Genomic DNA, 12,543 nt, shown 5'->3' with positions numbered 1-12,543 from the left:
AAGTTACTCTTAATTTTGTCCCTGATTATTGTTTCTAAAAGCTTCCCCCCTACTGAGGTTAAACTGATTGGCCTGTAGTTGCTGGGTTTATCTTTACACCCTTTTTTGAACAAGGGTGTAACATTTGCAATTCTCCAGTCCTCTGGCACCACCCCCGTTTCTAAGGAGGATTGGAAGATTATGGCCAGTACCTCCGCGATTTCTTCCTTCACTTCCTTACGCATCCTAGGATGCATCCCATCTGGTCCTGGTAACTTATCTACTTTAAGTATAGCCAGCCTTTCCAGTACCTCCTCTTTATCAATTTTTACCCCATCCAGTATCGCCTCGACCGCCTCCTTTACACTGACTATGGCAGCATCATCTTCCCTGCTGAAGACTGATGCAAAGTACTCATTTAGTACCTCAGCCATGCCCTCTGCCTCCATGTGTAGGTCTCCTTTTTGGTCCCTAATTGGCCCCACCCCTCCTCTTGCTACCCGTTTACTATTTATATGCCTATAGAAGACTTTTGGATTACCTTTTATGTTAGCTGCCATTCTATTCTGATACCCTCTCTTTGCCCCTTTTATTTTTTTCACTTCTCCTCTGAACTTTCTATATTAAGCCTGATTCTCAGATGTATTCTCGACCTGACATCTGTCATACGTGCTGTTTTTCTGCTTCATCTTCTATCTCTTTCGTCATCCAGGGAGCTTTGACTTTAGTTGCCCTACCTTTCCCCCTGGTGGGAATGTACCTCGACTGTACCTGAACTATTTCCTCTTTAAAGGCAGCCCATTGTTCCATTACAGTTTTGCCTGCCAATCTTTGATTCCAATTTACCCGGGCCAAATCCATTCTCATCCCACTGAAATTGGCCTTCCTCCATTTAAGTTTGTTTTACTCTAGATTGCTCCCTGTCCTTTCCTATAGCTAATCTACACTTTATGATACTATGATCACTGTTCCCTAAATGTTCATCTACTGACACTTGCTCCACTTGATCTACCTCATACAGGAAACTTTCTGGTATCCGGCACTGACGGGACCGAGCTGGCGCCGTACTATCAAAACTGCCGTAGAAACCAGTGCTAATGTTAAAACATACGGAGCTTTTGAGCTCCGTGTGAATCAACAAACCCTGTTGCTTAGCAACAGCTTCAAAACAGTCGGCCGCAGCTTAAAAGCGTCTCTGTAGCTAAGCAACAGCTTCAGCTAGACCTTGCAGAGCCTGACTGGAAAAAAAAAGCAACGAGAAGTAAAAAAACTTATAGGAAACGGCTCCTGAATTTTGCCAGTAGATAGAGCTTTCTGGACATTTAACCTCTGGTTAAACGGAAGTTTCCTGTACCTTAGAACCAGATCCAGCAATGCCTCCTTCCTCGTTGGGCCAGAAACATAATGATCCAGAAAGTTCTCCTGAACACACTTCAGAAATTCTTCCCCCTCTCTGCCCTTTACACTATTACTATCCCAGTCTATATTAGGATAGTTGAAGTCCCCCATTATCACTACTCTATAGTTCTTGCATCTCTCTGTAAATTCTCTGCAAATTTGCTCCTCCATATTTTTCCTACTAGTTGGTGGCCTATAGAATACACCTACTGGTGTAACAGCACCTTTATTATTTCTTAACTCTAGACATATAGATCCTGTCCTTGAACCCTCCAGGACATCCTCTTTCTCCAGCACTGTAACATTCTCCTTAACCAATACTGCCACACCACCTTCTATCTTTCCTTCCATATCATTCCTGAACACCTTATATCCAGGAATATTTAATACCCAATCCTGCCCTTTTTGAGCCAGGTCTCTGTTATTGTCACAACATCATATTCCCATGTGGCTATTTGCGCCTGCAGCTCCCCAACCTTGTTAACTATGCTTTGTGCGTTCATATACATACACTGTAAACCTATCTTAGACCATCCTGTGTTCTCCCTTAGTCTGACCCCACCTAATACCTTACTATTTCTTACTTTAGTGCTATCCGTCTCTCAATCCTTTATCCTTTCTAATGCTACATCCTGGTGCCTATCCCCCTGCCAACTTAGTTTCAAACCTCCCCAACAGCACTAACAAACCTCCCCACGAGGATACTGGTGCCGGCTCTGTTGAGGTGCAACCCGTCCAGCCTGTACAGGTGCCACCTCCCCCAGAACTGGCCTCAATGCCCCAGGAATCTGAAGCACTCCCTCCTGCACCATCTCACCAGCCACACATTCATCTGCTCTATGCTCCTATTTCTATACTCGTGCGTGGCACCGGGAGTAATCCAAAGATTACTACCTTTTGAGGTCCTGCTTTTTACCCTTTTTCCTAGCTCCCTAAAATCTGCCTGCAGGACCTCATCCCTCTTTCTACCTATGTCGTTGGTACCGATATGGACCACGACTTCTGGCTTCTTCACCCTCCCCCCCTCAGAATGTTCTGCAGCTGCTCAGTGACATCTTTGACCCTGGCACCAGAGAGGTAACATACCATCCTGGAATCATGTCTGTGGCCGCAGAAACACCTGTCTGTTCCCCTAACTATCAAATCTCCTACCACTATTGCCTTCCCAATCTTCCTTCTTCCCCCCGCCTCTCCCCCCCCCCCCCCCCCCCCCATACAGCTGAGCCACCTGTGGTGCCGTGGACTTGGCTCTGGCTGTACTCCCCAGAGGAACCATCACCCTCACCACTGGTCGGAGAGCGAGATGCACTCGGGGGACTCCTGCACTACTTGGCTGGTCCTCCTTGTCTGTCTGACGGTCACCCATTCCCTCTCTGTCTGCACACTCTTGCGCTGTGGGGTGACCACCTTCTGAAACATCCTATCCACGTGGCTCTCGGCCTCACAATGCACCACAGTGACGCCAACTGCTGCTCAAGCTCCGAAACCCAGAGCTCGAGCACTTCCAGCCGACGACATTTCCTGCACACGTGGTTGTCCAGGACATGGGAAGCATCCTGGATTTCCCACACGGCACAGGATGTGCACTCCACGAGACAGAGGTGCCCTGCCATGTCTCTATTTAGTAGACAATTAACTAACTTACAGAAATAAACTTAAGACTAAGATTCTTAAAAGTCGGGCCTACCTTTATATCTGGCCGCTTCTCTCGCTCTCTTAAAGTCTTTATTCACACGATTATTTATAGTTATATTAATTAGTTTATCTAGTTACGTTAGAGAGAATAAAACGCTAATACTCACCCACCAATCACGTATCTGCAGTCCTGTGACATCACTCCTTGTTTTTGCTGTTCTTTTGGAATTCGGCAGATTTGTGTCCACCTCCTCGGGTCCCACGCTCTTTATCCTCTGCTGCCGCCTCCTCAGATGCCGCCTCCTTCCAGGTCCGCTGTCCTCGGGTCCCGCGCTCTTTATCCTCTGCTGCCCCCTCCTCAGGTGCCGACTTTCAGGATTTGTGTAACCTTCTCATTTCTTACCCTACACCTCATGCGAGATATTCTTCTGGTAGTTTTGTATATATTTTAGTTTATTAACACACTGATGGTACATTTTATTTTTTTTTAATCTGATTTTCCTTTTTGCAGGTTCAGGTAAAAGAAGAAGAGTCACAGATGAAAGAGAGCTACGTATACCCTTGGAATATGGGTAATTGTTTTATGTAAAATGCTTTCCATATTCGATTTTATTTGTATTACAGTTGAATATTTAAATTGCACTGCTTCAGTCTGTCTTGAAACATAATTGTTACTATAGTAACTTAAAGGAGAAAATTATTTAGGAGGGTAGTTTTGATGTAAAGTACTTAATTGCTGGGGAAAATTGTATTCCTGGCATATATTCCTACCATAGTCAAACAAAGAAAAGATTATACCATTTGATAAAAGGTTTGATCCTGGGATTGGCTGGCTGGTTGATATGTATGTGCAGCTCAGTGCTACACTCTGATACTATTTGAAGAGCAGGGGAGTTCTTTAAAAGTACTTCGTTTGCTGTGAAGCGCTTTGGGACCTCCCGAGGATGTGAAAGGCACTATATAATTGCAATTTCTATATATGTAGGGAACGGTAACATTATAATTAGGTTACTGGACTAGTAATCTACTGTACGTGAGTTCAAATCCCACCATGGCAGCTGTGGAATTTAAATTCAGTTAACTAAGTAAATCTGGAATAAGAAGCTACTATCAGTAATGGTGACCATGAAACTACCAGATTGTCATAAAAAACCCATCGGATTCTCTAATGTCCTTTAGGGAAGGAAATCTGCCGTCCTTACCTGGTCTATGTGTGTGTGACTCCAAACCCACAGCAATGTGGTTGACTCTTAATTGCCCTCTGAAATGGCAGCAAGCCACTCAGTTGTAACAAACCGCTACAAGAAACAATAAGAAGAATAAAACTGGACAGACCACCGGCATCGACCTCCGCACCGGCTTTGGACACGACAACAGCACACCCAGCCCCGTCGACCCTGCAAAGTCCTCCTCACTAACATCTGGGGACGTGTGCCAAAATTGGGAGAGCAACAGCCTGACACAGTCATACTCACAGAATCATTCAGCTAATGTCCCAAACTCCTCTATCACCGATCCCTGGGTATGTCCTGTCCCACTGGCGGCACAGTGGTATACAGTTGGGAGGGAGTGGTCCTGGGAGTCCTCAACATTGACTCCGGACCCCATAAAGTCTCATGGCATTAGGTCAAACATGGGTAATGAAACCTCCTGCTGATTACCATGTGCCGCCCTCCCTCAGCTGATGAATCAGTACTCCTCCATCTTGAACACCACTTGGAAGAAGCACTGAGAATAGCAAGGGCACAGAATGTACTCTGGGTGGGGGACTTCAATGTCCATCACTAAAAGTGGCTCGGTAGCACCACTACTGACCGGACAGGCCAAGTCCTGAAGGGCATATCTGACAGACTGGACCTGCAGCAAGTGGTGAGAGAACCAACATGAGGGAAAAACCTACTTAACCTCTTCCTCACCAATCTACCTGTCGCAGTTGTATGTGTCCATGACAGTATTGGTAGCAGTGACCACCACACAGTCCTTGTGGAAACGAAGTCCCGTCTTCACACCGAGGACATCCTCCATCATGTTGTGTGGCACTACCACCATGCTAAATGGGATAGATTCAGAACAGCTCAAAACTGAGTATCCATGAGATGCTGTGGGCCATTGGCAGCAGCAGAATTATATTCCACCACAATCTGTAACCTCATGGCCCAGCATATCCCTCACTCTACCATTAACATCAAGCCAGGCAACCAACCCTGGTTCAATGAGGAGTGTAGACGAGCATGTCAGGAGCAACACCATGCATACCTAAAAATGAGGTACCGACCTGGGGAAGCTGCAACATCGGACTACATGCATGCTAAACAATGGAAACAGCATGCTATAGACAGAGCTAAGCGATCCCACAACCAACAGATCAGATCAAAGCTCTGCAGTCCTGCCACATCCAGACGTGAATGGTGGTGAACCATTAAACAACTGACAGAGGGAGGTGACTTCATGAACATCCCCATCCTCAATGATGGCGGAGCCCAGCACGCGAGTGCAAAAGACAAGGCTGAAGCATTTGCAACCATCTTCAGCCAGAAGTGCCAAGTGGATGATCCATCTTGGCCTCCTCCTGAGGTCCCCACCATCACAGAAGCCAGTCTTCAGCCAATTTGATTCACTCCTCGTGATATCAAGAAACGGCTAAGTGCACTGGATACAGCAAAGGCTATGGGCCCTGACAATATCCTGGCAGTCGTACTGAAGACTTATGCTCCAGAACTAGATGCGCCTCTAACCAAGCTGTTCCAGTACAGCTACAACACTGGCATCTACCGACAATGTGGAAAACTGCCCAGGTATGTCCTGTCCACAAAAAGCAGGACAAGTCCAATCTGGCCAATTACCGCCCCATCAGTCTACTCTCAATCATCAGCAAAGTGATGGAAGGTGTCATCAACACTGCTATCAAGCAGCACTTACTCACCAATAACCTGCTCATTGATGCTCAGTTTGGGTTCCGCCAGGACCACTTGGCTCCAGACCTCATTGCAGCCTTGGTCCAAACATGGACAAAAGAGCTGAATTCCAGAGGTGAGAGTGACTGCCCTTGACATCGAGGCAGCATTTGACCGAGTGTGGCATCAAGGTGCTCCAATAAAATTGAAGTTAATGGGAATCAGGGGGAAAAACTCTCCACTGGTTGTAGTCATACCTAGCACAAAGGAAGATGGTTGCGGTTGTTGGATGGGTAATAAATGCTGGCCTTGCCAGCGATGCTCACATCCCAGGAACGAATAAAAAAAAATAAAAAAAAACCCTCCCTTCCTCCACTGTCCTGCTGCAATCTTGTTGGCTGCAGTCAGTATGGCAGATTGCCCAGTGTGAACAAATATGTATTAGGTTTAAAACTTTTAAAGATTAAAACTGCCTTTTAATCTTTTCATTTCCTGCCTTTTTTTCTCACTTCTGTAGAAGGGTTTCGACCCGAAACGTTAACTCTGTTTCTCTCTCCATGGATGTTGCCTGGCCTGCTGAGTTTTCCCAGCGTTTTCTGTTGTTATTTCGGATTTCCAGCATCCGCAGTTTTTTGCTATTGTATTAAGTTTAACTGGGCAAAATTTCTCCAGGCATGATCTTTGTTGCAGTACGACAGGTCATGTTTCATCTCTCACTTTCCCATCACTTACAACTCTCCGATATATTGTCTTCAAGGGTTTGCTTTCAGAGAGGTCACTAATGGTTATGAATCACTTAGTGAGCCCTCAGACATGTGCTTTGTCTGTCCTCCCTTCCCATTTTACTTTAATCTGTCCAGTGTCTAATCTTTTTAACAGATTTTAGAACTAAAGAAATGTTCAAACGAGATGATTCGGGTACAAAAAGCAGTAAAGGTGGTGCAGCAAAAGCTGGAGTCCCTTAGATGAATAGAGAAATTAAAATTATGAAAGGTTTTGATGGAGTGGATACAGAGAGAATGTTTCCACTTGTGGGGAAGAGCATAACTAGAGGCCATCAATATAAGATAGTCACCAAGAAATCCAAAAGGGAATTCAGAAGAAACTTCTTTACCCAGAGTGGTGAGAATGTGGAACTCGTTACCACAGGGAGTGGTTGAAGCGAATAGTATAGATGCATTTAAGGGGTGGCTAGACAAGCATATGAGGGAGAAGGGAATAGAGGGTTATGCTGGTAGATTTAGATGAGGAAAGACGGGAGGAGGCTCGAGTGGAGCATAAACGCCGGCATGAACTGGTTGGGCCGAATGGCCTGTTTCTGTGCCGTTTATCCTATAATCCTACGTAAAATTAGACTTAAAAAGATTGGGTAGATAGAGATCAGGTGTCAATTAATGCGGAGACACAGGTGAAATATTTGGGAGGAAGAATAAGGAGGGGACATATACACTAAATGATAATTTTACAAGGAGTAGTGGTGCAGAGAGATTGGGGCTTCAGATACACAAATGTTTAAAAATGGGAGGATATTAATCAGGTGTGGGGGGGCTGTGGAAACATGGGGCATAGAGTACAAAAACAAAGCGGTAATGCTAAATCTATACAAATCATTGGTTCAGCTGCAGTTAAAATATTATGTCCACTTTTGAGTGCATTATTTCAGAACGGATGCCAATGATATGGAGACGGTGCAGAAGAGATTTTACTAAGATGATCCCAGGGATCAGAGGCTATAGTTATGAGGTGATATTATAAAAACTGTTTTATTTCATTCGAACAGAAAGTTAAGAGGAGATCTGATGAAGGTGTACAAAATTATGATAAAGTAAATTAAGGAAAACTTCTTCCATTGGTCAGTCAGTTAGTAACTAGAGGGCATTCATTTAAGATCATCAATGAAAGGAGAAAGCTAGGATATTTTTTTTTAATGCAGAGATGTGTTAGGACATGCAGTGTCCTACCAGAAACTGTGATGGAAGCAGAATTTCTAATACTGTAGCTTTTTAAAAAAAAAGTTGATAAATATTTGAAAAAGAAACATTTGAACAGATATGTGGAAAGGGCAAAGGAATGGGACACAGTGGCAGCTCTTAGCAGTGGCAGGATGGGCTGAACGGCCTCCTTATGCTGTGAAAATTCTATGGCCCGTATTTTCCGATGCCTATGGGTGTATACGTGCTGTGTACACACCCGTAGGGACATTGGAAATGCCGGTTTCAGGCATGCGAAGCGCATGCGCTGAAAGCCGGCTTTTCCGATCTGTCAAGAATGCTCTTGACAGATCGGACGCCTGCCCTGGAGAAGGGCCTCTGCGGGCAGAGAGTTCCGCTTTCTGCTGAACCTCTGCCCGCTGAAAACCCTTAGAAATCTTACGCCTGGTAAGAGTTGAAAAAAAGTTTAACATTTTTTTTCACTCGTATATAATTTTAAAATACTTTATAAAAAAAAAAAGGTAAGTTTATTTTTAGCCCTGTAAATTTTTGTTTAAAATATTTAATTTAATGTAATTTTAACTCATTTTAAAAACGTGATGGCTTTTTAAAAATGTAATGATTTAGTGTCTTTTTGGGGTGATCTCCATTCATATATTTGACGGGTCTATCTGTCGAAAGTATGAAGGGAGATTCCCTTCTCTTATTGGCTGGCCTGGCCCACGTGATCCCAGGGACGCTTGTGAACTGCATGCACTCCTGGGATACATGGGCCCTGCGCATCTCGACTGTGGAGAGGCCCAGGAGCGGAAGTGTCCGGACCTCAGGAGCCCTCAGGTAAGTTCGTAGATTTTTTTCCGATAAGAGGCATCCGCACGCAGGAAGCTTCCTATCGGAAATTACAGGCCTATAATTCTAAGTTTATAGCACAAAGACGCCATTTGCCCATGTTGTTTGTGATCATTGCCCTGCCCTCTCCCCTTAGCCCTGGATCTCCCTCTACTTCAGACATTCATCTACTCTTCCCTTGAACGGTGCAGTAGTCTCTGCCTCAACTATTTATTACTATTTCATAGTGCATTGATTAAAAAAAAACTAGGTGGAACAAGAATTGTCTTGCTCCTAGGGTAGGGTAAGATAATTAATTCCTGAAGTTAATGCATATGGCAGATGTGGTGTAAAGAATCTCCTCACCCATTGGTAACTAAGCGTTTTAAAGTCAGCCACCTTCTATGGTTCTGGTGGATTGTGTCCATCAGCACATGCACTGTTTCAACTTGGAAGAATTTCACATGGTGCCCCAGGAGGTAGGCTACCTTTGTCACTGTTTGCAGACATGAGCTTTCTGGTTGGCTTTCCTGTGACTGCTTGGCATTGAGTTTTACCTATGTCGACTGAGCTATTGGTGAAAGGCGGTTAGGTTGGGGATTTGTCCAACTAGTAGGTAGATCATAGGAAAACATTAGTAATAGTCAAATTATTCCATAGCCCAGCCTATTTCATTCTTGTGGCTGAAAGAAATTGCATTATGATGAGCACGTGCAATGGAGGAAAAGAGAATCGGATTGGTCTTGTCACTTGTCATTTGGAATGAATGGATTTCTTTATTGTTTAGGTGGCAGAGAGAGACCAGAATTAAGACTGTTGGTGGCCGTCTCCAGGGAGAGGTGATTTATTATGCTCCTTGTGGGAAGAAACTTCGTCAGTACCCTGAAGTAATAAAGGTAATTGCTGTTTCTGAATTTCAAAATATTATTATATCCCAGATCTTGTTGAATTTGAAATCCACTCGAACAACTGTAACTTATAGGTAACATTAATTACCTCTCTTTCAATTATCTATGTAATACATAGTTGGATTTAATGCGTTCTACTGATTAGTTTTTTAAATTTTATTTATATTTAGTTTTGTATTGTTTTAAATCTTACATTTGGCATGCACTTCTTGTCCATAAACCCTTATTTCCTATGTCGCGATTTACCATTTCTAATGGGAAATCCAATGTTAAAAAGTCAACACTAACCTGTTGCATGTAATGCCAATAGGCAGTGGTCTAATTGGAATTGTAATGTTCAGTGATAACATTGACCTCTAACAATTACCTGTCATACCGTGAGCTGGTACTGCATTATCTTTTCCCCATAAATCACTCAAAATACTTTCTCAAAAAATTCAATCATCATTTTTCCTCAGTAACTGAAATGATTCTTGTCCAAAGTATGGTTTAAACAAAATTAAAACAATCAAATAGTAACATATTTCACAATAACATGATTAACATTGAATTGCCTTTTGTGTTGTAATGCCTTCATTTTTTACTTGAAGGCCCCTGCCTATCCCAAAAGCCTGTGCTCAGACTTAATATTTTTGCCCAGAGCAGTGACTCTGTTGGCTGATTATGCAGTCTGAGCCTGTGCAATGTACCTAATTTCCCAGGATGCGCCAGCCGAACTGCTGGAGTATTTTTCTTCAGCTTCTAGCAGTTTCAGCTAAATTGTGTTTCAAGATTTTTGAAGAAAAGATAGAAGAGAAATTTCAAAAGCTTTTCAGGTAAAGTTTAAATTGTGTTTTTTAAATGGAGAGGTTGTCTGTGTGTGAGTGTGACAAATAAATGACGGACTGTACTGATTACACACTAGTTGTAGTTTTATTTTGATTACATCTCTGTGAAACACCTTGGGACTTTTTTTTTTACATTAAAGGCATAAAATATAAATGCAAGTTGCTTTGTTTTGTATTCAATAAACTTCATAAAATATAGTAAACTGAGCAAGAAACTGCCTTGGAATTAATTTTTTTTTAAAAACTCGTTGAATTTTCAAACATTCCAATTACTAACAGCTGTCAGAGACAGAGATAAAATAAAAAACCAAATACGTTGAAATTTTAAAGCAAACGGTAAAACTTTAATTATCATCTGTGATTTGTTTATCGTAATTAGAATGGTCTTTTTTTACAGCTATGACACCGAAACAGATAAAATGCACATGCACTCGCACACTCACACTTGCACACTACCCCACCCATACCCTCCCTCACTACTGATAGAGACTAGGCATCTACCAGTGATCTATATTTCACATTCCATCCCCAGTTCTACCAAAACTCAGGTTTCTCCTCCACAGTGATTCCAGACCAAAAGATCCCCATGCTGTCAAACACCAGCAGCAATATAGTCAAATTCCAGGGCCCACAATGCAGTTTTTTCAAACTGCAGTTACTGAAATCTAGGACTACCCCCATTGTTGCCAAAACATACGATGCTCCCAAATACAGCTAAACATTACACCCTCTCTCTCCAGTAATGGTAAATATCAGCTATCTACCTGCAACTCATAAAGGCTACTCTTTCACAAAATAATTCACAGTGTTGTGCAATTAAATCCCCAAAGCATCAGTGAAAATCCCAGAATACCATTTAATAAAATGGAATTTGATTTATTCAGGCAATGTAAGTTAGTGGCCAACATGTTATGCCCTAAATGGCATAAACACTCCTATTGTTATAAAATGCTGTATCCTCTGATTCATTATAAACACCACTGAGAGATCTACTATTATATATTAAAGGTCTTGCGTATATCGAGCATTTCCTATAAGTATTGCATTTACTTCCTGTAAGTGCCATACTTAGTTCCTGTAACTCTTTTCCCGTCACACTTTATGGATAATGCCACTATTGGTTAAAAAAAAGCATATCCACTGATTCACCATGGGGAAGGTCACGGGAGATTTGTTAGCATCACTTTAGCTTTAAAAGTATTTGTGTAATACTGTAAATATCTATAAAGTCAGTAAAAACACTATTGCTGTTGATTTGTAAGTATTCTTTGCATTTATCTTCTTTCCTGTAGTACCTTACTAGGAATGGAATAACAGACATTACTAGGGACAATTTTAGCTTCAGTTCAAAAATGAAGGTTGGTGACTTCTATGAAGCCAGAGATGGGCCTCAGGTAATGCTGGTTTTAATTACAGGTAATTAAGAATAATTCGTACTGTTGGCTTTGATCATGACTTTGGTTTTCATTAGTTGTAAACCATAGATGGTCTCTTCCATTGGCCTCATTGCCAAATGTACTTCATGGTGGGGGGACTGAGGCATATAAATCAGGAAGATCTCCGGTTCAATCTCTGGTTTATGCTATTTGCCAATATCAGCTAGAGTGAGGTACTCAAATGTACTTAGCACCTCTGAGGTAAAGATAGAGAAAATTGTCCAGGCTTTCCTGCTGTTAGATATCCACTGACCCCTGCTCATGGAACTGTGCATGTCTGGGAGGAGAGGGTTCTGTTCAGCTATGAGGCCTCCCACTGACATTGTCCAGGCGTACATATAAAAATTGCTTGCCTGAGTAAGGTAAAAGAGTGTGGTTAATACCTATAAACCATTCCCTAACATGAGTCACCACCTTAAGGAAGAAGTGTTGTGGGAGAGGGGAAACCTAGACAATGAAGTATCATCTTTGTTGACATGTGACTTGCAAAGGAGAAATTGAATAACTATAGCAATTTTATAATTAATTCTGCATAAATGAGATTTTTAACTTCAAGTTAATTTGCGTGAAGCAATAACATTTGAATATTATTTTGGCTCAGAATGGCAATCAACGTGAGGAATGCAGAATTAGGTGGAATGGAAGCTTCATAGCTGAATTTTCTACTTTTTACTCCAGCAAGGCTTCATTACTTCAAGTCTTATTGA

General features: G+C 42.4%; 1 protein-coding gene across 22 annotated transcripts in view; it reads left to right on the top strand.

The window, feature by feature from the left end:
• The window catches only part of baz2ba (bromodomain adjacent to zinc finger domain, 2Ba), a 367,748-nt gene that overhangs the window by 224,062 nt on the left and 131,143 nt on the right, over nucleotides 1-12,543 (top strand). For 18 of the 22 annotated variants that reach the window (XR_015078191.1, XM_085986373.1, XM_085986365.1 and 15 more), the window contains 3 exons: nucleotides 3,524-3,584; nucleotides 9,453-9,561; nucleotides 11,693-11,794. Coding sequence is in view for 21 of the 22 variants with exons in the window: in XM_085986373.1 (XP_085842499.1) it covers nucleotides 3,524-3,584; nucleotides 9,453-9,561; nucleotides 11,693-11,794 (272 nt within the window). In the remaining variant the exon portion in view is untranslated. The remainder of the gene's footprint in view (nucleotides 1-3,523; nucleotides 3,585-9,452; nucleotides 9,562-11,692; nucleotides 11,795-12,543) is intronic. The other 4 variants (XM_085986377.1, XM_085986376.1, XM_085986374.1 and 1 more) reach the window with 1 other exon arrangement.

Source organism: Somniosus microcephalus, chromosome 4 (assembly GCF_052327205.1).
Source record: "Somniosus microcephalus isolate GS21.2 chromosome 4, FLI_Smic_1.0, whole genome shotgun sequence".
NCBI lineage: Eukaryota > Metazoa > Chordata > Chondrichthyes > Squaliformes > Somniosidae > Somniosus > Somniosus microcephalus.
The sequence above is the reverse complement of the archived record's forward strand: the minus strand, read 5'-3'. Positions and strand labels throughout refer to the sequence as shown.